The 27,411-nt window shown below is 35.1% G+C and overlaps 1 protein-coding gene across 22 annotated transcripts in view; it reads left to right on the top strand.

Moving 5' to 3' along the window:
* The window catches only part of NFIB (nuclear factor I B), a 241,206-nt gene that overhangs the window by 172,594 nt on the left and 41,201 nt on the right, over window positions 1-27,411 (top strand). For 19 of the 22 annotated variants that reach the window (XR_004177879.1, XM_009188750.4, XM_031654234.1 and 16 more), the window contains 3 exons: window positions 1,982-2,102; window positions 4,342-4,460; window positions 25,173-25,307. Coding sequence is in view for 21 of the 22 variants with exons in the window: in XM_009188750.4 (XP_009187014.1) it covers window positions 1,982-2,102; window positions 4,342-4,460; window positions 25,173-25,307 (375 nt within the window). In the remaining variant the exon portion in view is untranslated. The remainder of the gene's footprint in view (window positions 1-1,981; window positions 2,103-4,341; window positions 4,461-25,172; window positions 25,308-27,411) is intronic. The other 3 variants (XM_031654240.1, XM_009188749.4, XM_031654236.1) reach the window with 1 other exon arrangement.

The following is a 27,411-nucleotide window of genomic DNA, read 5'->3' as shown; positions in this document are numbered from 1 at the left end:
TCATTGGATACAAATATTTTCCGTGTAAAGGATGTTACAGTGTATTATATAACATGAACAATCTATCAGAAGACCAATAGATACTCCAGAAGTTTGGAGCTGATACGAATCATGTATATACTGATGTATTTAAGTTTTAGTCGGGAAAGAGAGCTGTTCCTTTTGTGTTCCTTGGTCACTTCTCTGTGATAAAGCTTGTACCTCCTAATTTACTTTCTTGAAAATATTTTAAGTTAATCTTAGCCTGCCTAATATTAAAATACAATTCAAAGGATAGTGAACACATTTAGAATATTCATTAAAAATGATGGGTAAGAAAAATTCCATAAAAATCTGCAGTCTCTTTGGAATTTTATACTCAACTTGAGGCAATTGGGAGGGAGGAGGCGATTAAGTAGACCACGTATGCTTAGAGTGAATCTCAGGGGCTCTAGAATTTTGTTGCAAAGCCCCAGAGTGCACTTTCATTTGAGCTTTTGAAGGGCTGATAAGACAGGTAAAGAAATAGAAACTATTCTTAAGCAGTTCTTTGACACCGACCTGCCTGGTCTCCACTTTGCACATTGTCTCTACCTATGATTTTACTTCTGCAGCAGTCCCTGTTTAGAATGACCTTCCTCTAATCTCTTACTCATTCTCCAAAGTCCAGTGCCAGCTATGGCTTTTCACAGACTTCTTGGACAATTCATGCTGCTGTTGGATTATTTTTCCCTTGAAATTCGACAGCACTTTTGGATCATGTCATTAATTTGGACAGTTTCATTTTCATGTGTTTTGGTATTTATATGTTTCGCATGAATGTTTTACTTACCCAGCTTGTTGCCCAATATTTTTATTAAGGGCAATATATGAGACTATTTTGTACCCATTGCAGCCAACACCTGCCAGCAATGGACACAGTCCATAATTTGTTGAACGAACATATTTTCAGCAGACAGGTTCATTTATACCTCTTCCTCTGCTTTTAACAAGTTTGAACTGTTCATCTTTGCTAACCATTTGAGTCTACCAGGGAGGAAGTTTGGAGGAGAAAGCAAAGAAGGAAGGGAACTCACAATCGTTGAGCACTTGTTATACACTAGGCTCTTATCACTACCTGTTTCATTTCATCCTCAAAATAATCATACATGTCAGGTTGTTATTACTCCCATTTTACAGTTAGGAAACTAGGGCACATAGCTTATAAGTACAGAGGGAGTTTAAACTAAAAGGCTGTTTATCTCTGAAGACTCTGCTGATTCTAACACAATATGCTGCCTCACAGATTTGTTCACGATATCTAAAATTAAATTAAACAAATTTGAACAGATGTAATTATACAAAATATCATGAGATATTTTGATAAAGACATACAATGCATAATAATCACATCAGGGTAAATGGGGTATCCATCACCTGAAGCATTTATCCTTTGTGTTACAAACCAAAAATTATTATTCTATAATAATATCAACATTACTATTTGAGTGGATTACAAGTCGTGATATTAATAATTATTATTATATTCTAACTAGGAGGCTGTGAATAATAATTTTTGCTATTTTTTTTGTGAAACGGTTCTATGTTTATTTGACAATGATTTGATTTTTGAGAGCCTAAGTAGTGCAAAGCAGCTTGTTTGGTGTTGCTGAGTGATAGGACTCATATATTCTGTTTCCTCCAAGGCGTTTGTAGCTAGCAGAGTGACAGATGTAATGTCAGCTAATATAAAGGAGTGAGTAAAGAAGGTTGAGGAATAGGATTAGGGAAATTGGTAACCAGTAATTATAATCTGATTGCCTCAAATGTCCAAGCTTGAACGTTGCTAAGGTAAGCAGGTTTTCAACTCCTATCCAGGTTGTATGGTGGGTATTAGAGGCTTAAGGTGAAGAAAGTTCTCTCTATCTTTGACCAGAGGCATGGAAGATTCTCGATTATTGCATTTGAATAGAGGTCAGAAATAAGAATGTCATTCCCAATGCTTCTTTGTCTTATTCCTCAGCACCCATAACCCAGGGAACTGGAGTCAACTTCCCAATTGGAGAAATCCCAAGCCAACCATACTATCATGACATGAACTCGGGGGTCAATCTTCAGAGGTCGCTGTCTTCTCCTCCAAGCAGGTAACTGAAAGAAGGGCTGCTCATATTCTCAGTTGATACACACATAGGTTGGTAGATGGATGATAGGCAGATAGATAGGTAGGTAAGTAAAGAGAGATGGGAAATAATTTTTGCTGGTAGTACACAGATTTTTAATCTTTCCTGGTTAAATTTATTTGACTGGTACAAATTAAATGTAATTGTTTTACACAGCAGTTTTAAAAATCTTTTTCAGGGGGACAGGTAACTAGGAAAATATATTAATATGATTTTTGTCCTGTTGTAGGAAATATTAAAATGCTGCAAGTTAACAGAATATTTTGATGACTTTAAAAATGATGTTGCTGTGGCAGTGATATCTGGTTTATAACTGATTCCTGGTAACTTTTATCCAAATATTACATCTAAGCTTAGGATAATGAAACGTAAAAAATAAAATGTGTCATTTACCTAGCCTTAAAATTAAAGACCACTGTTTGCCAAGTTCTTCAATTAGCTGATTTTTTTTGACTAATTTAATTAACACTCTGTTACCAATGAAAATATTACCTTCCCTGAGATTTGGTTTAACCAGTCTATGTTGGGGGTCAGCTAGAGAGAGTTCTCTTTGCTTTTGACTTCTCTGTTAACATTCTCATTTTTTTAACTGATCTCATTGTAATTGTCAGTCAGGGTGAATAGAGATTACAGATGTATTGTTTTTTTTTTTTTTTAATTTGAGCTAGATCTTCGAGACCCATCTCATTCCTAGAGCATTAAATATATGTGTAATTAAATATAACAGCATACATGAATTCTAGAGCAAAACACTCATTTTACAATGTGAACTTTTTAAAAACAAAAGCATACCTGTGTATTTATTTTCCTAAACTATTGTCGGTAGTGAAAGTTCGTTGAATTTGAATTAATTAGGGACTGGGCATATTTGTATGTTTATAAACTAAGATCAATTTTATATCAGTTCTTGTTAAACCATTTTCATATAGTTAAATTATGTAGCAAGATAATTTGGTTTATTATCATTAAAATAGTCTCTGACATATCAAAGTCTTAAAAATGCTTTGGTTTTTCTAAATTTAAAATGTGAGTAGTAATTTTTAAATTTTATCTGCTAAATCAGTATGTTGTCAACACAGATCTTTCTTCATGACTACTTTATATAAGATACTGTCTTTCAGAATAAGCAAGGTTTAAAAAACATTTCTCTCTTACTTCCTTATGCATATAATTTGTTCCCCATTTTAAGTTTTTCAAACAAATTTTCTGCTGACTCATAGACGAGAGAATTAGATTTAAAAGAGAGTTAAAATGTAAGGTCTAACTTTGGATACTTTGGTAAGAAACTAAGCTTAGCATGGATAGAAATTGCCATCTTCTACATCATGTTAATACTCTGAGAATTGTGAGTCAAATATTAATCATGAGTATCTACAAATGTACTCAGACATACATATACATGATTCAAGGGCTTGGAAGCACAGTGCAGTGGAAAGAGCGCACTTCTGGAAGTCAGACATCCTTACCTTATGTCTGACTGCTTCCATTCACTTGCCCTGGACAATCCACTGAGTCTCTCCAAATGTGTCTCCCCATTTGTAAAAACAAGGGGATTGGTTTATGAATATGATTTTTGAGGTCAGTTTCAATGCTGAAATCCTATAACATTATGGTTATTATTGCTGCAAAAAGCTAATTTTGAAGATTTTTTAAAAGGTTTTGCCAGATAGGTGTGAATAAGATTTTTTTTATTTAATTAAAGAAAAAATATTCACTGGGCACAGTGACTCACATCTGGATTCCCAGTACTTTGGGAGGCCCAGGCAGGAGGATCACTTGAACCTAGGAGTTCAAGACCAGCCTGGACAACTCCCTCTCTACAAACAAATTTTTAAATTCGCAAGGCTTGGTGGCATGTGTATGTGTTTCCATTTGGGAGGCTGTGGTAGGAGGATCGCTTGAGCCCAGGAGCTTGAGGCTGCAGTGAGTTGTGGTCATGCAACTGCACTCCAGCCTGGACAACAGAGTGAGACCCTGTCTCAAAAACAAACAAACAAAAAAAGAAAAAATTCACATTTATAGTCATAATTTCATAATTATCTGCTTTATAGGATATTGGTGGGGGCATATGTAAGTATTCTGAGGTACTATTGCTTGTGCTTTTGAAAATTTTCACAGTAAGGATCTTCTCAGATCATTTACTTTCAAATGTACACATCTTCCCAGAAATCCCATTAATATAACTATTGCCATATTTTAACAGCAAAAGACCCAAAACTATATCCATAGATGAAAATATGGAACCAAGTCCTACAGGAGACTTTTACCCCTCTCCCAATTCACCAGCTGCTGGAAGTCGAACATGGCATGAAAGAGATCAAGGTGAGTAATAAGGAGATGCCTCTAGAGAGATGAGTAAAATGTTGGCTCGTTTCTTAAGTTTCGTTTAGTCAAAATTTCATAATTAAACCAATATGGATTATGTATTGTTTTCATCAAATGATTCCTGTAGAATTATTTTTGAGATAATATATTAGTCAAATGTCAAAGTTAATTTATCCAAAATCTTATTTTTACATGTTTCATTGGGCTTTTCTTCAGACAAAATGATATTTTAGAACCCACAATTATGTATGTGACTGATTATGGTCTGTCTACATTTGTTGGTTGGAGTACAGCAGAACCACAAACTGTGATTCAATTAGATCCGCCTGCTCCTCTCTATGGGGCGTTGCAGGGAGCCAAACTTTAAGCAGTTTGCAAGTGCCAGGAACTGAAAGTTGTCATTTAAAGGAACCTGCAGTTCCTTTTGGAAGTAGGTAGACCATATACAATAAAGAAAAGTGTAATGTAAGATACACTGTGTCAGAGTCAATCTAGCTATGCTTTCTAGATAACACTGTGACCCAGTTCTAGGGTAGCTTTGCGGATAAGTATAACTTTAAGAAATGGGTATTGAGACCCAGAAGGATTGAGACTTAGCTCTTCTTAAAGTCTGTCGGATTTAGTATATTTCATCACACATATCCATGCTTTCCCCCACAATCAGAGGGAGATTATTAAGCATGGAAACAGAAAAATTAGCTAACGGCTGTTTTTGTTGGTATATAAGCATGTGTGCAAGTAAGATGTTATGTCAGCCTCATAAACATGTATTTTTAAATTGTCTTTTAAATATAATTCTGCATTAAAAAACATCTAGCCTGGGCAATGTGGCAAGACCCCATCTCTACAAAAAAATACAAAACATTAGCCAGGCATAGTGGTGTGCGCCTGTAGTACCAGCTATTCAGGAGGCTGAGGTGGGAGGATCAGTTGAGCCTGGGAAGCAGAGGCTGGAGTAAGTGTGATCGCACCACTGGACTCTAGCCTGGGTAACAGAGTGAGACCCTGTCTCAAAGAAAAAAAAAATCGAAAAGAAAGGAATAATGGTTTTCAGCCCAAGACTTGGGTATGTATTGGTGAGGGTTGGAGTACTCTATGTTGAGTACTCTTAGGAGACACATAACTCTGGGCCTTAACAGTTAAGGCCAAAGTCAGTTCCTTATTCAGTGCTCCTTTTTTGGTGCTCAAATTTTTAATACCCGAGTGCCAAGGGGTTTAAAGAAGAATGAAAAATCTTCATGGAGACATTGACCTTTGAGTCAAGTGTACCTCCTTTAGCACAACTGAATCAAAGCTCAATTCCTAAATCTCACCTAAATCTCCCTAAGATTTTAACTAATAAAGAAGTGAGAGGCTGAAGGGGGTGGCAGTGGGAACTGAGACAGAAGCACAGCCATGTGTTAGGTGGGGAGGCAAATTTGAGAATGGCTGTGTGTGCCATGTGGCTGGACACGGTTCACATGGAGGAAAATAATGGAGACGACAAGGGTCATTTTATGCAAGGATTTGAAACTCAACTGGAGAGAGTTTGACTGTGAAACCCCCCTCAGAGGGAATTTTGTCTCTGAGACTGTCCTCATGAGAGACCCCACCAAATCTATTTTTCAGCCAGTAGGCAAAATCATCTTTATAAAACGTAAATAACAGCATATGACTCCCCTACTTCAGTTCCTCTAGTCACTTCCCACTGCTCTCAGGAAAAAATGGGAATTTTCTAGTATGACCAACAGGCCTGGCCTGTGACTGCCACCATAGCCTTGGCAGGTGACATTCTGCTTTCCCTTACTTGCACTTGAACCCACTGCTTTATTTAAAGTTGGGAATTCAACACCCATAACCTTTCCATAAGTTATGACCTCTGGAATGCTCTTCTAACTCTTTATCTGGCAAACTCTTTGTCATCCTTCAGAGCCCAGCTTAAATTGAGAAATTTCAATCTAAATTCTGTCTTCTAGTTTTCTCTGTCAACACCCAGTACTGTTCTTTCATTGTACTCATAATATGTAATCATATAGCTATTTATGGGATTAGTTGTCTAAATCTGTCTACACTGTGAGAGCAGGGACCTTATCTGTTTTGACTACTACTGTAACCACCACTTAACACACACTTGGTGCATAGTAGGAGTACAATAAATAGTTGTATAAATGAACCATTGATAGGCAGAACACCAGTCTTATTAATGAAGGCAAGATATAATAGAGACTTTTACCAGAGTTGCAGAAATGAAATTAAAAACAAAACCCTCAACCCTTAATATTTTATTGCTTGTTTTACTGACATTGTCAGCTTATTCTAAACAAAGCCATAGTTTCCCTGTCAGAAAACTCTTCTGGAAAAGATTCTAATGGTAATAACCTTGTGAATGTGTGGGAATGGATGTGTTATTCAGAAGTGTAGGTGTTCTTTATTATAGAGAGTGTCACTTTGTAAGAATTGATTCCTCTTTAAGCCTATTGAATAAAGCCAATCTCAAATCATATTATAAAACATTTTTGAAAAGTAGAAGGGAAACTGTCATTCTTTTTCTTTGTAAAATCATTGTATTGTCTTGGTGATTTTCTTTTGTCAAGATGACTAGACTTATTGGAGGAGTCTGTAAAGGCATATTATATTAAGGGTAAGGAAGAATATTTCATTCTCAAGTGTGCTTTTTAAACACACACACACACACACACACACTCTGTCACTTTAATTCTGAAGACCCTGAAGACTTTGTAATGTGCACAATAAGCCATTGTGGGAAGAAGACTCAACTACAATGAAGAAATGCAGGCAATACAGTACTATCTTTATAAATTTGCTAAGCCCAATGCAGTCCTTTTGTTCTTAGAAAATTGCTTTTTAAAAATTTGCAAAATAAAATGCCCAATGGTTGTTCTTGTCCATCTTCTAATGTTCTTTAGACACACTTGCCTGTGTTGGAGGGAGTTGTCTAAAGCACATATTGAGTGCCACTCCAATCATTGTAATAGCTTTGACATGTCTTGTATTTATAATATTTTCTCCTACAAAGCCCTGTACTAATTGATACTCAATAACTATTTATTGGTTGATTAAAATATGCTTGTGTTTAAAATGGGCAGAAATGCTTAAAATTTACTATTAATTATTTCCTGGGTATGCCTTATTCTGTTAGTGTTAAATTTGCATTAAAATCTATTCTTGACATAGCCCTTAGCAAAATTGATTTATTAAATATGAGAATCAAAGATAACAAAATTATGGACAATATGTGGCATTTTACTTTCCCTTTCAATCTGAAATACCAACCTAAACCATTGAGATTTATTCTGAGTAGGCAAAAATAAAGGATATAATATGACCAAATTATTACATGTATTCTGTTCTTAAATCAGGCAAAATATTAATACAAAATCTAGGTTTATGTAGTGATATGTTCATGCAATTTTAGTAACTTAATGAAAAAGTATTTTTATTTTAGCATATTACAATGATAAATTAATTATGTCGTTGTGTCATTTCTTCAAAACAAAAAATTACAACTTTCTGATTATAAGAGAATTGTAACTTATACTTTTGCAAATATAGACATGAATATTTTAAAACTAAACATAATTTAATAGTGTTAAACATTTGGTAGGAGGCTATATAATTTGCTTCTCCTGATGAATAGTGATGAAAATTAAATTTGTCAGCATCTATATTATGTAATATTTATATTTTTACTTCGTATTATTTTATACGTACAGAAGGAAATGAAAAGGAAAATAATACTGAGTCACTAGCAAAGGGGTATCCAACAACTGTTATATTTCTTTCCTGTGTTCCAGAATATTTCTCCTTGCTTAGTCTGTTCTGTAAATCCTGGTCTTAAACTTCTAACTGCTTCTCTGTCTATTAAAAACTTTATTTTTTGGATATTGTTTTTCTTCATTTAAGATTTTAATGATTAATGAATCGAACCAGATTAGTTTATCAACAGGCAAGTTGAACATTTCTTTTATTCTAGTACTTCCTCCATAAAAAATTCCATTAAGATCTTGTCTTTCTTAATTTTTTTTCCATCTGAGTCAATTCAGAGACTCGATTCCTAGTTGATGTACTTTTTTTGAAATTTTTCTTTAGAGCAATCTTTTGTAACTTTTGATATAAGAGGAAAAATAAGAGATAGGTCACAGTTTTTCCTCTAATTCAAGTTACTGTGATGAGACTAAAACCAGTTGTATTCCAATGCTCAGTGTGTTAGTCCATTTTCACCCTGCTGATAAAGATATACTTGAGACTGGGCAATTTACAAAAGGAAGAGGTTTACTGGACTTACAGTTCCACATGACTGGGGAGGCCTCACAATCATGGTGGAAGGAAGAGCAAGTCATGTCTTTTATGGATGGCGGCAGGCAAAGAGAGAGCTTGTGCAGGGAACTCCTGTTTTTAAAACCATCGGATCTTGTGAGACTCATTCACTGTCATGAGAACAGCACAGGAAAGATCTGCCCCCATATATCAGTCTCCTCCCACAAGGCTCCTCCCATGTCACGTGGGAATTGTGGGAGTTACAACACAAGATGAGATTTGGGTGGGGACACAGCTGAACCGTATCACTCAGTAATTTAACAGACAAATAAATAGTATGCTTGAACATTGAAAACAGTTCTTTATAAGGTCAGTTTGCCACCGCCATTCTGATAGTCACTAATTTATCTAAGTCTGAATGTAAAACTTCTAAAACATATAATAGACATTTAGTGAGAAAAAATATGATATGGTAAATATATTTGCAGTATGAAGCTCGGGATTTCTAAATGGAAATTTGAACAGCTTTTCAGTCAGATGAGTATTTAAACAACCTGTAATCTTAGATAAAATATAAATTCAAAAAGACTTTATGCAGTAAAATGTTATTAATTTCTACATGTATGGGATTTGAGATAATTTGGTTCAATGAACGGTTTGTCAAATGTCTGTTATATTGGAGGAATTTTTGCAGGCATTGGGCACACAAATAAATTAAGTTTCCAGCCCTTGACCTCCCGAATGGAAAAATAACTTACTATTTAGAAAAAAACGGGGACTAAAATAAATAAGATTATGAGAGGACCGACTCCATGCTTTAGAGCTAGCTTAGTTTTAAGCACGACGAGCAGTAAATCTTTACATAAAATCAATAAAGTGGCATGTTGGCAAAAACTACCACTACCTAGTATATTGGCATATTATTACAATTTGGAAAGTAGTTTGAAAAATTAAACTGGACTCTGAAGCTATATTTAGGCATTGTGTTCTGGTATCTTAGGTACTAAAAAATAAAAATACGAATTTTTATAAAAATCTCCAGTTCTGTTATATAAATGTCTTCTCAGTTAAGTCTTTCTGAAGTTTTAATTTCTTTCCAAGTCCTAGAGATTTATTTTTGATTAATTTTGAAAATATTCTCATTAGTAAGGTAGTCTTAACTGTTGTGCTAAATTTTGATTTTCACATTCTAGAGTTCTATAAGGATATAGTGTTAAATATCAAATGCATTAAGCCAAAGGGCCCAAGGGAACACTGGGGGCTAGAGAGTAAAAATGCCAATTTAGCATTATGTGCTCAATCAGGAAATAAATAACAGTAAATAAGAGTGTGATAGCATACTGACAGAACCAGAATCCGAGGCCAGCATTTCTGTTTTTTCTTGCTCTGTTGCCCAGGCGGGAGTGCAGTGGCACGATCATGGCTCACCATAGCCTTGACCTCCCAGGTTCAAGTGATCCTCCCACCTTAGCCTCCCAAGTAGCTGGGACTACAGGCACTTGCCACCATGCCCAGCTAATTTTTAAATTTTGTGTAGAGCTGGGGTCTCACTATGTTGACCACGCTGTTCTGGAACTCCTATCTGGACCTCCCAAAGTGATGGGATTACAGGCGTGAGCCACCACACTAGGCCCCCCAGCATTTCCTACTGTGAGTTTAGGAATGTGAAAAGATATGCGACATACAAAAGAGTGTTCAGCTAAATTTGGAAAATTTTCTTGTAATGATAATTTCAGCTTTTTTCATTCATAAATGAATGTACAGAATATTTAATATACTACTGTGTGCTGTGAACATCCAGGAGTGGCTCTTGACTGAACATGTTTATTAAGTTTGTGACTTCAGAACCTTTTATTTCTATCAAAGAATCCATAGGGAGCATTAATCCTAGGCTCAAACTTTGGAACACAGTGCTCTAGCCCAAACCACAGTCTGACAAATGATATAATCTCAAGATTTCTCTAGAGCTGTGGGAGCTGAGTGAATAAGCGGCTTTCATAAATGGTTGAATAACTGCTATCTGGGAATCATTAACATTAAATGAAGTCCTAGAAAATGGCAGTGCAGACAGCTTAGTAACCATACTGGAAGAACTTTTTAAGTTCCATTTGGGGACCAAATAGAACACCAACAATTCCTTACATTCCTGCAGTTTGTATCACAAGGATGAAATAGCAAATATTCAAATATCGAAGTTTTGAACCAGAAAAAAAGAGAGCTACAAATGCTTTTCATGGATGAATGTGAAGAAGAGCTGGTTTAGATTTGATGTTCAAGCCCAATTTTTAAGTTTCTTTGTTTAGCTTCTTTTTATGGAAAATATTGAAAGTAAAGAACTCTAAGTGAATTTCCAGGTACTACCCTGACATTGGAAAGCAAACTTCAAGGATGCTTCCACCCTGAAGAGGAATGCGTCTTCAACTATGCTGCTGTGATTGAAAAATCACAACATGAGCTTCTTCAAAATGGAAAGGAAAACAATAAATTGTTGGTGAAGGCGTTCATCAGAATTCCCCACATTGCCTCCTAACTGGCGAATGTTTGTTCCCCCTTCATATGTTCTAATCAAGAATAGCATTTTGGATGGGGTAAACTTGTATACATGTTAGCAGGGCTGGTACTGATTAATATGGAAAAGTCGTGCTCATATTTCTGTGCTCTGGAGGCTTAAAGATTTGAAAATACAGCATTTTGCAGAAAAACCACAATAGATAATTAGTTTGAAAAAAATAACAACTTTCTATTTAATACTGGGTTTCTTGCTTGATGGAACACAGCTTAAAATAGGGAAGTGGGAAACCCGTGGGAGATAATATCATAGTGTGCCATACAAAGTTTCTCTGCATGAGAAAAGGTTTTATTTGAAATCTTTTTACATATTGAGTTCATGTTTAAGCTTATTATGATGTAGTTTGGAAAGCCAGTGTCATTTCAGTTATAAGACTTCCAATGTCATATACAATAAGCAATTGATTTTTCAGGTACAGATCACAAATTATTAGAATCATTAGTGAGACATAATTCAAGCTCCTGTTTCACAGCTAAGTAGTCCAAGGATCAGAGAGGCTGTCCTGTCCCAAGTAATGAATGGCAGAGCCTAGATCTTTGTTCAAGGGATTTTTTTTCTTTTTCTGTTATCCTAAGCCTGCCTAGGGAATCAGTATGTAAACTTACAAATGGCCTAGGAGATTTTAAACACTGCTTCACAAGTCTTGGTAGAGGGACACTTTTCTTGGGAAGCTTAAGAAAGACACTGTTAGACCTAACAGAACTAGAATGAGAAAATAGAGATGAATTTGTGAGTTTTCAGGGTTCTGAAAGAATTCTCAAAACAAAATTTTGAGATGGTAAAATTTTACACACACACACACACACACACACACACACACACACACATATAAATCAACTATTATTATTAGTGCCAGGATTAAAATTTTTTGTACTAAAACTGAAGATATGAATGCTTTTGAAGAATAAATGTGGGGAAGAATTGGTTTGAAATGAATGCACAATTTTAAGAAGTCTTTTGGTCTGGAGAATATTGAAAGTAGAATTGTAAAGTGAACCTCAATGTACCATCACCCAGCTTCAACTGTTACTAACACTTTGCCAGTCTTATCGCATTTACTGTCTCCCGGTTTTTAAAAGTATTTTAAAGCAAATCCTGGATATCTGGCATTTTGCTTGTAAATAGATCTAAGTGTTTTGAACAATGAACTTTTTTTTTTTACATAATCACAGTACTATTATCAATTTAACAAATATAACATTAATTTCTTAATGTAATCTAACATATAATCCATGTTTAAATTCCCTAGAATATCTTAAAGGTTGTCTTGTTTGAATCAGGACTCAAATTTAGTCCATAGATTAAGTTTGTATTTTCACCTTCTTTTTAGACTATACTGGTGACTCTCCTGCTTTTTCTATATCATTTATTTATTGAAGAAAGCATGTAAATTTTAAAACTGTCTTCAAAAAGCACATGTAAATGAAACAAGGAAAACAAGATTCTATTGCCATTTGTGGTTGTCATTTATTTATTGAGCCCTTTCTGTCAGGTGCATGGCTAAGTTTATATCTATTTTTCTTTTAAACCTGATAGAAACCCCATTTTACAGCTTACTAAACTGATCATTACAATGCTTAACAAACTTGACATAGATCATGCAGATCATAAGTAGCAGAGGTAGAATGGGAGCCCGTGTCTGTCAACTGGAGAAACCCATGCTCATTATTACTATATAATACTGTGTCCCAAATAAGTCATTGAGATACTATGTTTATGATTTTGCAAACTAATTATAAAACCTCTATTACAATATTTTTTAATGCATGAAACTTCAATACATTAAATGCACATAACTTCATAGGGGCTCATAGACTCCTCGGAGATTCATGCATGTAGTCCTTGCACTAAAATCAGGTTAAAAATCACTTTTCCATTTAATAAGATATTAATAAATAATCCTAAGTTCCAGAATGTCTTTAGTAGAAGTGTGTGATATATGGCCAGTTTAAAATGAGCTATATTTGTCAAAATATAAAAATTAAGTATATATTTATTATCAAATATATGTTTTCTTTTAATTCTGTTCTAGTCTTTTTGCCTTATGCCTAGCGCACTGTAATTGTGATTAGGAAACTCTAAATATTGGCGTGGTCTTAGACAAATCACTTAACTTCAGTAAATCTTGAGTCTTCCCATCTGTAAAATAACAAAGTTGTATACTAAGGTTTCTTTGTGTTCTAACATTTTAGATTTTGAATCTATTGGAGTCAAAGAATTTGAAGATCTTCAGTACTTGAGTCTTTTCAAAGCCGTCATTAACATGGATCTTTTGGAAAATTCAGAAAGTTTTCTGTTTCTTAAATTATTTTTTAAGTGTTCATTTTAAACACTCTCATTGAATAACAATAATTGGGCTACTTATGTGCTTGGAGGCCCATATATTTTGCTTTACACCTGAGGAATGCGCAGTTCTCACAAATGCATGTCCTGTCCTGCACCATTCTGGTGCAACAAATGATTGATAGAGATTGAATTATTATAACAGAACCTTGTTATGGAATCAGTGTCTCCTACTTTGAAAACAAATGACTCAGCCAGACGGCAACATTTATTTTCTCTAAATGACTAGGGATGTAGCAATGGGAGACCATTATCCTGTGACAATATTCGGTTTCATTGACATTATCTCACAAATGTAATTGGTCCATTACTAAATAGAGGTTTTGTTACTGATGAATTTCACATGATTTCTAAAACCATTAGGATAATAAATATGCCATCATAGTAATTTCATTGACAGAATGTTCTTTTTTTCTTCATTTACATTTGTTGGAGGAAAAAAATATATAGATTTAGGTTGAACTTAAACACTACAATTTATACCAATTTTGACTACTTTTCCATTAAGAGAAACAGAATATTGTGCAAAGTAATCATATTTGCATTGAACTGCTGAACTGATGACCTTAAAATTTTTGTAATTCTTTTTCTACCACACTAAATCACATCAAATCATAATTGTTCTCAAGCAATTAGTTTACTACCTCAGTTTAATGATTTTATTTGAAGTAAGTTCCAGATCATTTATAGGACTTTCCTGTAAATCCACTAAAGTAACACATCAGTTAAATCAACCCTAACCATTACCAGCGTGGATAATAACAGCATTAGTAACAACAAAATCCTTGCGATGTCTTGTAGCATAAATGTTTTTAAATGCATGGCTTTTCCCCAAATGTTCTCCTCTGAAAACTCATCTGTAATCTTGTTAAATTAGAACTCTTCCAGTATCTTTCTGACTTTTACAGTTAAGGTTATGGTATTGATTTTATTTTATAGCCCATGGCTCTCAGATGCTTAACACTAATAAGCCTCCATAGCCAAGAGGTTTTCCCGAGAGGCATGGTGAATAGCAGCTATTTACCTATGCCAATGTTTAATAAGCGACTAAAATATGCTCCAAGTCCTGCATAATTGTTTGATGTTTTTTCTCTCTTTCAAATTAGGTTTACACACATTACTCAAGACACTTTATCATTGTCTGTCTGTTGAAATGAAATTGCTTAGTGGGCAAAAGCATTTTGAAGTGTTTTTAAAAAGTAGTTTTCATTTATTCCATATTCATTGTTTTAGCATTGTTCTTCATTATTCAAAGGATTTTTTTCAGTGTCTCTGGAAGGTGTTTGTGAGCTTCAAAGAGGTTTGAGCTTTAACTTTGCATTGGGTGTAGGTGTAGCCTCAAGACCTTTTTTATAGAGAAGTGATAAAATAGAGACTTGTAGAAACATGCTACTTAACTGTGCTTGGGTTAAAATATATGGCAAGAGACACTTAAACTGTTAGAAAATATTTTACTTTACTGAGGAATACAATAATATGCTCGTGTAATTAAGATTAAATAACTCAATAAAGTAAGAATTTCATTTATTTAACACGAAGACCACCATACTTTCTCGTTTGAAAAGGAACTGATTTCATAAATTTTTAAAAAATGGTTGAGAAATCTAATTGAAGATGACATCTTATCTCCTCTTAATGTAGCTTGCCATTTTTTCCAGTGTTATTTTAGAGTGTGATAAATGTAAATATATATATAAGGAGATACTTTCTTAACATGGCAGCTAATTATTTTTTGAATCATCTGGCATCATCATCAAACTACTGTAGTGGGATTACATCCATATGTCTTGTCATAACATTCAGAGCTTTTTGTTAACTTGGAGTGTGTGGGAAGGACTTGTTCACATTTGCCACACAATCATAAAATTTTACATCTAGAGGAGTCCTTAGACACAGATATTTAGATACTCTTTTTTTCTTCACTGTGTTTTCAAAAGACATTGTTTTGCCTGTAGCCAACTAAATTGCAAATGTTACATTTAAGCATTTCATTTTACAGTTTTGCAACATCCAGTACCTAAACTAATATGAAACTTCTCTTCTTGCAGTGTAATGTTGGACACATAACAGGATTCAATATTGTTAACCCAGCTTTGGAAAGTATTTATAATATTCTGTGGAGCTACAGGCAGCAGTTTTCCCAAAAATATGTGTTTTACAATTTTTACAGTAAAAGTAATAGTTACTTGTGGGGAATTTAAAAAAACAAACTGTCAAATATGAAGAAGAAAATAAAAATCACCTGTAATCCCATCACAAAAAGATAACTTCTGTTAATATTTGACTGTATATATGCTAGCCTGTTTTTCTGTGTATTTTTTTCCACATTTCAGTGCGTTCTGTTTCTATGAACATATTTTTGCAGTAAATTGAGCTTATATGATATATGCTATTTTGTAAGTTTTTTTGTCTTTATAATCTAATGGCATTTTACCATATCCTTCAATTTCCTTTTTTTTTTTTTTTTTGTGACAGAGTCTTGCCCTGTCACCCAGGCTGGAGTACAGTGGCACGATCCTGGCTCACTGCAACCTCCACCTCCCTGGTTCAAGCAACTCTTCCTGCCCTAAAGGCCTCCCCAGTAGCTGGTATTACAGGTGCACGCCACCATGGCTGGCTAATTTTTGTATTTTTAGTAGAGACAGGGATTCGCCATGTTGGCCAGGCTGGTCTCGAACTCCTGACCTCAGGTGACTTGATCCACCCGCCTGGGCCTTACCGTGCTGGGATTACAGGCATGAGCCACTTCGTCCAGTCTTCCACTTTGTAATGAGTATATAATATGCCATACTTTGGCTATACCATAAAATTTTAAATATCTACTTTGCTCATGAATATTTAGATAGTTTTGAAGTTTTTATATTATAAAGAGAGATACAGTGAAACATCATTGCATGTAACTCTGTGCCTAATCTGATTAGGTGATTCTTGTCTAGTTCTTTTCACTGACCCCAGTCCTTAGCATACTGCCTGGCATGAAGTCACCAAATAGAAGTTCAATGAAATTTTGCTACAGGAATAAATACATTCCTACTGTAGAATTACTAAGTTAAATCTGTCAATGTCTAAGGCTGTTGGTAAATATTGGCTTAGATCTTATCAATTTACATTCCTTAGAGCAGTGCCTGAGTGGCTTAACTCCGTTGTTATAAGCTGTAATAATTTCAGTGTAGCACATGGCTCTATAAACAATTTTGAAGCATGTCCTCTGATAGAAATTTATAGAACATTCTTTATGTCCCTGTGACTTTACCCATGCACCTCTTTTTTATCATTTATATGTCATTTAAACCATCAAGGAACACACCATATATCTTCTCCCTATGAGCCAGGATAGCTCCATTTGTGAAGAAAATGGAGAAATTGAGAGGGTATTGTACAAAGGATTGTACAAAGCTTTCAAGTAAAGGCAGAGCTTACTTGGTCTCTCTCTCCTTTCTTCCTCATCCAGGACACACTCCGTCACCCATCATCAGTCCTTTACTTTTTAGGTAAAACCTGTTAAAGTAAGGATTGCTGTCATTCTCTACACGGAGATCCTTAGAAATAAATACATCAAAGCTTTGGGCTGGGATCTTAAGTATCTGGCAGGCTAGATGCTGCCCCAATCTGGCCTTAATAGTTGTCTTATTCTACATGACACTCATACAGTTATAAATAACCTGGACACTTTCGTCTCCTCAACACTGTTTATCCCAGGGCAAAAACAGAGGCTGAGAAATTGTGATCTTTTTAGCTTTCAGTTGGCAATCATCTTCTCTGCCTTCTCCTTGTCCTCTGGGAACAGAGCCCAAACTCTTTCCTTGTCTCAGGACTGACTCTGGATTTGTGGCCTGAAATAAAAATGTCAGATTTCAGCTACAAAACTCATCCCACAGACTTGATTTGGTAGCCTCTCATTTACTACCTTATTTATTTTAAATAACATTATTATTTTATGCAGATGGTTCATTTCTTTTTCATGTTGTCTTCCAGCTTCCACCCAACATTTTAATGGAAAGCAGAAATATCCCAGTTAAGCTAAAGCTAATTTTTCGCTTTCAATGCTGTATTGCTTGACAGTTTCCATGGAGTGATGGATGTGTTGACCACTTTTGCCTTCACCCAACAATGAATTTGGTCTCTGAAAAGGTTTTCAATATTCCGAGTTTTTGTATATCTATAAAACTATTTTTTAAAAAATCTGTGGTAGTCGAATACTTTCAAAAGTCCAAAAATTGAAGAACTTTGAAAATTATGAGGGTGTATCAACTTGATAAAACTTGTCAATATAATGTAATCTTGTCAAATCCCAGCCATTGGACTGTCTCTAAGCTAAGTGTCTTTATGTATGCTCTTTCAAACTCCTCTGGTCAGTATCATACCAGAGGGTCAAAGTTAACAGAAGTTTTGTAACTGTTTTCAATACACTCTGAGTTTTCTTTTGCCAAAAAAAAAAAAAAAAAAGATGACGACGACGAAGAAAAAAAGGAAGAAAGGAAAAAAGAAGACCGTGTGCAATGAATCAAGCCAATAATCTCAACACTTTCAAAGGCCAAAGCAGGAGATCTCGTGAGATTAGGAGACTAGACCAGCCTGGGCAATATAGCCAGACCTTGTCCCTACTAAAAATTTAAAAATTAGCTGGGTGTGATTGTGTGCCCATAGTCCTAGCTACTCAGGAGGCTGAGAAGGGAGGATCGCTTGAAACCAGGAGTTTGAGGCTGCAGTGAGCCATGATTGTGCCACTGCAGCCTGGGCAACAGAGTGAGACCTTGTCTCTAAAATAATTAAATAAATAAATGAAATTTGCAAAATAATAAAAGATAGAAAGGAAAAAGAGGAATCCTGTAAATTGTTCAGCAACTTGATAATGTGAAAAATGAAGATATTTAGATATTTTTAACAATGATTATAGCTTTATAAGCACTTAGCAATAAGACAAACCTTAACATTAAATACTGGAGAATAAAAGTAGCCAGCAAATGGTGACTTGTATCTATAGGGTTCATTTAGACTTGTTTACAAGTTACAAGTATGACATGCAAATAAGGAAGACAACTTAGGAATATGTAAAAGAACTGGACTTTTAAAACATTTTGAAGCAATTTGCTTCTTTGTTAACCAGATAGAAATAGGACTATTCTATCCTAGAAACAGGCCTAAATCCTAGGCCTGGCACAGTTAATACATTTTAATTTAGTGATATGGTATGCTGAAAATAATAGCTTCCAGAAATTCAAGAATTCTTGTGTGTTCTTACATAATTAATTTGAAATTGTTAAAAATTGTGTTACTATAGGGAGGAAAAGAAATTTTTCAAAAAAGAAAATTATATGTTTTCTATGTAGGCTTTAGAAGTCTGATTTGTAACCTTAATCTACTCGAGCATATTGGAAAAGCTAACATATTGCTCTACTATATGTGAAAAAGGAGCAGGTGTCCCAGACAGGCAGGTGTTAAGGTGGCTGTTTGAGCTTGCCCTAGATCACTAGTTGACTTCAGTGAAGTTCTACTAACAGGTGGCTAACTGATTGGAGTGCCATGTGACATTTATCCCGGGAGCGACTTGGATGACAGGCTGCTACAGACTGAGGAAGGGGTCTTTGCTTTGATGAAGAAATTGCCAAAACTCATGTCTCATTAGTGTTTCCTAAGGTTCTTTGGAAGTGAACAACAGTTTAATTAAGGGCTGACGTAAACACGTTTCTGCACACTTTCCCTGCAGCATTTTATCACATTAGAATTGATCAAAATTGTTGCCTTGGGCTGACTTGAACAGATATACATCTGGAGCGCCATTTGTGCAAGCTGCCGATGAGTCGAGTACATACGCTGTGTTTCACAGTGACTCTCTTCCTTTGTAGATGAAATTACCTTGTTGGGAGATGAGTTGATCTAACTCTTTATTTGCTTAAGCCCTTATCTCTTTGAAGTGATGCTGTGAAATAAATGACACATCAAGGCCCAGGAGGTATATATGCTACAATGCCAAAAATATATATAGTATGGTCAGGAAAAATCATGTGATAATTTGATTTTGCAAAATACTTATTTAAAGGGATGCTTAAGAATAAATGAACCAACTTTATCAGTAGCCTACTTGAACTTTTTTCTTACATGGTGATCTTTTATTACATATTCAACTACACGATGAGTTTCTACAGTCATAGCTAATTTTCCAGTTATAAATGTAAATGTGGGTGTACACATTGAAGAATAACACCATCAATGTGAGTCTTTTTTAAAAAATTATTCTCTCTAATCTGTCATTAAGAAGAATTATTTCTGCAATCCAATATTACTATGATTGCAATTATTTAATGTATTTTTGTCTTTAATTTCTGCCCTCTCTACTAAAGCATCACCAAGACCGGAACCAAGGGCTTTTGTTTAGCATCTTGATGCTTAGCCATAGTTCCTCACACTTATTAGAATCTCAGTGACTGATTTTCTTTTCTCTTTGCTTTATAGTCAACTACTTCTCATCTGGTGATATTTATTCATGGAACATGAATTTTAAGATATGCTGGCTATGGTTATTTTTCTCATCCTGCACTACTAGTCATCACTTCATAATACAGTTTCTTTCACATGCAAGAGATTCTAAAATAAGCTGCCTAGACACAGTGCCTGCTTTACCTCTTCTTTCTTTCATTTCTACTTTTTTTTTTCATTCTCTTCCCAAGTAGCATATTCTTCCAGCCTCTACATCTTTTTGTGTTTTTAATAAAAGCATGTTCCTTAGGAGGTAAGCCATTAGTCAACTTTTTAAAAAAAGTATATTCAGTGGATACAAGTAAATAACAATGAAAAATCCATCAAGTAATACAAGATACAAACAAAAGATCATTAATGAAATCTAGAACTCAGGGTTTTCCAAGAGAGATTACTTAAGGAGAAAATAAGTTTGTTCAGTGGATAAAACATTGTTCTATGGGTGGAATAAGGAGAGTGGAAATGCCTCATTTTCTAGTTCAAGGTAATGTCACAGACCAGGGATGGCACAGAGTTAAAAACATATTTCTTCTGCTCCTAAAGGAAGCCATAAGAAAATTAGCTTCACTAAAGTTTGAATAAAATGGAATAACAAAGAAAAAGAGCTATTTAAAAATGTGATATACTGTGGTAGATCTTGCAATGAGAAAGATACTGTTTGAAGGATACGATGCCAGCTGCTGGTTTTTATAAAATGCCATGGTGAGGAAGGCCTGGTGGAGACTAGGAAGAAAATTTTTGGTCTAACCAGGTACAAGTGAAAAGGGCGGTGAGAACAGAAAAAGAAATCAATTTTTTGGAAAGCTTTTTCTTCTAAAATCAATTGATTTATAAATTATTACTTTCTAAATCAAATTTAAATTGTTTTGTCTGATTTCAAGCCATCACTGGCCTCTAATTCTCCCTCATCAGCTACCAGCAACTCCTGCCTCCCTTCCACCAATAGAAACATCAGCTAATCCTTTGCCTATCATCTTGCATCTCTTTTCAGTTTCTTTATTTTATGTATTATTCAACTTATGCATTATTGTGTATGCATTATTATTCAAGTTATATAGTTATGCATTACTCAACTTTATTATTATTCAACTTAATCTTTTTATGTATTATTCTTCCTGCTTGAGGGACAGTAGATTGTGAAAAGCGTGGCATTTGTTTTCTTCACAGAAAGGTCACTTTAAGGTATCTCTTCTATATATTCATTCGTCAAACTTTTTTTATGGCATATGAGCACATTAAACATAGAAACAATATCATTGTTCACCTTGGCATGAGTCTTTTAGACTGTGGACATTCAAAATAAAATTAAAATTAAAATAATACCAGTTTGGTTCATGATTAAAATGTACTAGCTAGAAACTGTATCCTTATATTTTCCCCAGATAATTGATCTTTTATATCCCCTTCTAGTCTAGAGAGGATTTTTCTTTGTTTTTTGTTTGTTTGTTTGTTTGTTTTTTTGAGAGGGGATTCACTTTTGTATCCTCCTAAGCTCTTAGCATAGTGCCTTCTGCGTGCTGTATAACAGTATATTTTTATTAATGGGCCAAGAATTAATTTCATTTAATCAGAAAACAAAGGCAATTAAACCTATATTCTGCTACTACCATTCTTCACCTGTTTCTAAAGCAAATCCTTTCAGTTTGGTCAGTAAACCTTCCCATTCTTGTATTTACTATTATAAGTTACTTTTGTTGTTTAAGGAAGGAGTTTGTGGTTCCTTTTGCAGCTTGAACAGCAAATTTTATTCTGTTTCTTCTGTGTTGCTCTGTATAATCAATCCTCTATGAAGGTACCACTATTATTAGGTGTATACCCAAAAAAGAATTGAAAAAATAAGGGGACCCATAATAATTACTCAGTAAAAACAAGTGTGTCATTTTGGCTAAGAAGATACAAATGTTTTGCTTCTTAAAATTTATATAATTTACATTAAAAATTACATAATCATCTTCAACTTCTATATAAACACCCTTGATTTATGTGCCCTTTACAAAAGGAGACCCATGAATTTGACTGAGTTTAATGAAAAGTCTGATATAGTTACAGTAGTTTCAATTGCATTAATGGATCCTCTTCTCCAGAAACGACATACCTAGAGTGACACGGTTCTGTTTCTCAAGCTGTGGTCACATTAATTTTTTTTTTTTTTTTTTTGGACAAAAGTTTGCTCTTGTCGCCCAGGCTGGAGTGCAGTGACACTATCTTGACAGGCAACACCTGCCTCCAAGGTTCAAGCAATTCTCCTACCTCAGCCTCTTGAGTAGCTGGGATTACAGGTGCCCACCACCACACCCAGCTAATTTTTGTATTTTTAGTAGAAACGGAGTTTCACCATGTTGGCCAGGCTGGTCTTGAACTCCTGACCTCAGGCGATCCACCCACCTCGGCCTCCCAAAGTGTTGGGATTACAGGCGTGAGCCACTGCACCTGGCCCAAATTATTTTAAAATGATGTATAGTTATGCTTTATTATTTATTCTATGGAACTTTTAGAAACTGATTTACCAGTTACATTTTACTTGAAATTTATATTAGACACAGGTAAAGCAGAAGAGTGTCCATAAAAAGTTCCCAGTTTCTTTTTCTAACAGTCAATTTTAAATTAAAAGTTTGGAATGGAAAGTTATTGCATAATCTGTAACAAAAAAGACAAAATAGAGGTTCTTTCCACTTCTAATACTGTATGTCTATGATTTTACATCCATTAGTTAAAAGTCTGTATTTGTAGTATTACCTTTTGAAATCACATAGCTCTTAAGCAAAATTAAGTATTATTTTTGGCATCTTGAAGATGGCTGAAATGAACTTCCTTTGTCTATTTTTTAAGCCGTGGTTTAAAATTTTTTTCTTTTTTTTATAGTGGCCTTAATTTCTGTGGTTTTATGAACAATTTATTTCTGTTTTTTTTTTGAAAAAGAAATACTGAAATGATTCTCTGACTCATCAAAGTTCTGATAGATTCACGACAGCCAGTTAGTCACAAATTGTAGCTTACAGCTACAAATACGCCTGGCATTTTTTGTAGACTGTGATGTCTACTGCCTTTACAGTAGTATATTCATCCTTTAAATGCCACCATACTGAAAAATGCATATTTAATTTTATGAATGCCTTTACCAGAATTTTTCAAATGGTAAAATGTAGTGATAATTAGTTTCTTATATTAATAGTACCATAAGGTCTTTTTCTCATTTCAAAAAAACTCAAAAGTGCAAATTGTGTACATTTTGATGTGTAATACAGTTTTTTTTCCTTTTAATAAAGATTTATTTTCTTTTAGAGATACATGCTGAAATACTTAGAAGCAATATTGTATGATATCTGGGATTTGCTTCAAAGTACCACAGGGAAAGAAAGTGTAGATAGGGATAAAGATGAAATAAGATTTGTTATGAGTTGATCATTGCCGAAGTTGGGTTATTGGTACATGAGGATTCATTACAGTTCTGTCTACTTGTGAATACAGTTAACATTTTTCATAATAAAATACAAATTTATAACATTTTACTATAAGTTGATAAACTTCCATTAAAGTCAACATAACTCAAGATGTTAAAAGCAAGGCACATCTCTAAACTCCCTATTTATTCCAACAAACTGCATGGTATAGTCTCTTAGTCAACTAAGATGGTAACAGTCTACATCACTTAATAATTTAATTGGGTGAATCCTGTTAAAATATTTATTGCATTAGCTCTATCATGATTCTTATTTAAAGCTCTCATGATCTATCTTTTGGCAGTATTAAATATTTATGAAAAGAATGAATGAAGGAAGCCTGAAATCTCTGGATTATTTTCCTATCACAGCACCTTTTGCAATTCCTTCTTACTTGTCCATATCGCCTCACTAGATTTTAAGCTTTAAAGGAGCCGAAAGTGAGTCCAGTTCACCACTGTGTCCCAGGCTAGTACAGTGTGTGGCATAAATTCGGTCTTGAACAAATATTTATGGAATGAATGTATTGATGAATCTGTCTTCTAAAGTGGTCTTCATGATTTCTGTCTCTGTTTTGGCCAGTCCACCCTCCATGTGGTTTCTGGGGGGATTGCTCTAAGCTGTCATTGTGATCATGTTTCACCCATCTATGGTGTTTCTCCCATGAGGGTAAGCATTCAGATGTTTGTACAGGAAGCTGGAGACCCAACAGCCTGTGGGACCTGCCAGAGGCTTGCTCCTCTTCTTCATCTTTCACCACTCCACACACTGTTTACTTGTGTATTTTATGCCATCTTTTTTTTCTGAGCATTTCCTCTCTGAGAATGTCATCCCCATTCACATTTTGAAAATGATGCCAATGGGAAATACCCTCCTCATCCTGGGGAGACTGAGACGATCTCTGTCCTGTACATCACAGCTGGGGATGTAACAGCAAATGCTCTCAACACACATTGTACCTCTCAACTGTTCACAACCGTTTTCTTCTCATCATTTTCCTCCTCACCAACAGTGAGCATCCCTAGAGCAGGAATTACTTTTAATTTCTTTAACATCTTCATTTTCGCGGGCCAATAGAGAAACCCAGTAAACGTTTGCAGAAAAAGCAAATTAAGGAATGTATTTTTTTGCTAACCAATTGAATGAGTTTCCCATAAAAGCTGTGAAATCAGTAATATTGTGACCAACATACCTGAAGGTTGTTTTTCACATTTGCACCAGTTGCCCTCTGTTTTCACAGTGTAGTCGCCAGATCAAAAGACAATCTTCTGAATCGTATAAATTTAAGAATGAAATGCTGAGGTAAAGAAGGCCTTTGTGTGAACCAAGGGGCTAAAGGAAACAAGACTTTGGGGTTTTTTTTTAGAAGTTTAAGATTTATTTAGTAATGGGAATAAGTCTGATGAGAATTTTAATGAAAGCTTCTGCTAGCTTCCATGGAGACTGAACGAGTGTTTCAGAGCTCCAGTATAGCTGGATCGTTGACATTCAGAATATATTTTGTAAAAGAGCCAAAGTATGAGAATACTAAAATGTTGGAAGATGAGATCTCTCATTATGTTGACATGAACCTTAGAGCTTAAGAAGGTCATAGAGCTTTGGGTTTTTCTCTGTTTCTCGCAGATATGTCTTCTCCAACTACTATGAAGAAGCCTGAAAAGCCATTGTTCAGCTCTGCATCTCCACAGGATTCTTCCCCAAGACTGAGCACTTTCCCCCAGCACCACCATCCCGGAATACCTGGAGTTGCACACAGTGGTGAGGAGTTTCAAGCATAGAGGAGAAGCCTCCTTCTTGTCTGTAGGGCCCAAACCCTTAGGGATGGAGCAGAAGTTTATAAATATAGCTATGGCAACCATATTTTCTCAACCCAAATGGGGAGGGGCACAATCCGATCAAATATTTTTTCTTCTCGATTTATGAGAAAAGATTTTCTCCGGGTGCAGTGGCTCACACCTGTAATCCCAGCACTTTGGGAGGCCAAGGTGGGCAGATCACGAGGTCAGGAGTTCAAGACCAGCCTGACCAATATGGTGAAACCCTGTCTCTACTAAAAATACAAAAATTAGCCTGGCATGGTGGTGTGTGCCTGTAATCCCAGCTACTCAGGAAGCTGAGGCAGAAGAATCACTTGAGCCCAGGAGGCAAAGGTTGCAGTGAGCTGAGACACACCACTGCACTCCAGCCTGAGTGACAAAAAAAATTAAATAAATAAATAAGATTTTCAAAGTCTTACAAGTAAATAATATTTATAATATGTATTTTAAAATTGCCTTTATCAAAAAGATTGTTATCAGAAGAATGTGGAAAATATGTGTACATAGCTATCTTTATTATAGCTTCAGGATTGGTCCTGATATTTTACTAAGGAAAAGATGGAATTTCAGGTATGTTGCTGAGTTTAGAGTATTTCTAAAGGCATTAAGATACAAGGCACTATTTCTGTAGATGTTATTTTCTACGTATAAATCGATATTTATCTATTTGAGAGTAATCAGAGAATAAAAGGTACTTTTCTTTGACAGTTGTTTCATATGCCCAAATCCTTTGGGCTAGTACACTTGATATTGTGTCTAATATCTTAATTTAAGTAGGAAACTGAATCTAATATTTGACATTTGTACTTTAACCAACAGTTAATATCAAATCTTTCAAAAATTAAAAATGAGATACTGCTAATAATGAACACTGTATACTTTTTACCTATTGCTCTTAATTCCTAGAGAAGAGTAGACTGCATTTTATGTAGGAAAAGTTATATATATATATTCATATATATGTTAATAGTGAAACTGTTATTGGTTAAAATTTATAGTTAGGCACTTCCTCATCCTTCTAACTAATCAAATCTGGTTTTTAAATCTTTATGCAAACAATGTAACATCTTTTAAAGTCCTTATTAGCTTTGGTTTGTAAGTATATGTTGATATTTATTGGTGCTATACTTAAAAAATACATGGCCTTTATTGCTATCATTAAAATATTAAGAAATTGAGAGAGGACTATACAACTTAAATGTGGTATAAGAACTTTTGCATTTATTACCTATACCATTGAGATAGGTAAAAAAAATCAATAACTGTTTCATAGGTTTATAATGTTGAATATTTGGACAAAATTAACTGAGAAGTCAAATTACCCATTATTTATGACACCTGATAAAAATATTCTTATTTCTAACATGTGAAAAAAGTAGACAGTATATTTTTATATAATGAAACAGGAGAGACCTAGATGAGCCCTCCATCTTGGTCCTTCACCCGGTATTTGTTTTGTATCTGTATATTAGGACCTGTGATAGGCATCTTGTTCACAAAAGATCTTTTCTGCCCTTAAAGAGTTCAGGATATAGTGGGGAAAGAATGGGGCCATGTCATTGGCTGGGCATCTAATCTGAACATGACTAGATAACCTGAAGAAGGATTAGATAACCTGAAGAAGTGTGATGGCAAAGTTCACCACAAGAAGGAACAATAAACTAGGAAGAAGAGGGGCAACCTGGGAGGCAGAGGGACATACTAGGAGGAAGAGGGGCAACATGGGAGGCATAGGGGCAAACTAGGAGGAAGAGGGGCAAGCTGGGAGGCAGAGAGGCTAACTAGGAGGAAAAGGGGCAAACTGGGAGGCAGACGGGCAAACTGGGAGGCAGAGGCAACAGCATCTATCAGTGCATTAGAGGTCATTGCAGCAGGGAACTGCCATATAGCCAAGGATCCACAAATTTCTTCTGGCCAGAGATGAGGCCAAAGAAGTGATCCAGGACTCGGTCGCAGAGCACATGAGGTTGTGTGTACTGAAAAAGCTGTTGGGATTTTATTCTGGAAGCAGTAGGAAGCCATTGAAATATTTTTAGCAGAGAAGT

This window comes from Papio anubis, chromosome 13, assembly GCF_008728515.1.
Source record: "Papio anubis isolate 15944 chromosome 13, Panubis1.0, whole genome shotgun sequence".
NCBI lineage: Eukaryota > Metazoa > Chordata > Mammalia > Primates > Cercopithecidae > Papio > Papio anubis.
The sequence above is the reverse complement of the archived record's forward strand: the minus strand, read 5'-3'. Positions and strand labels throughout refer to the sequence as shown.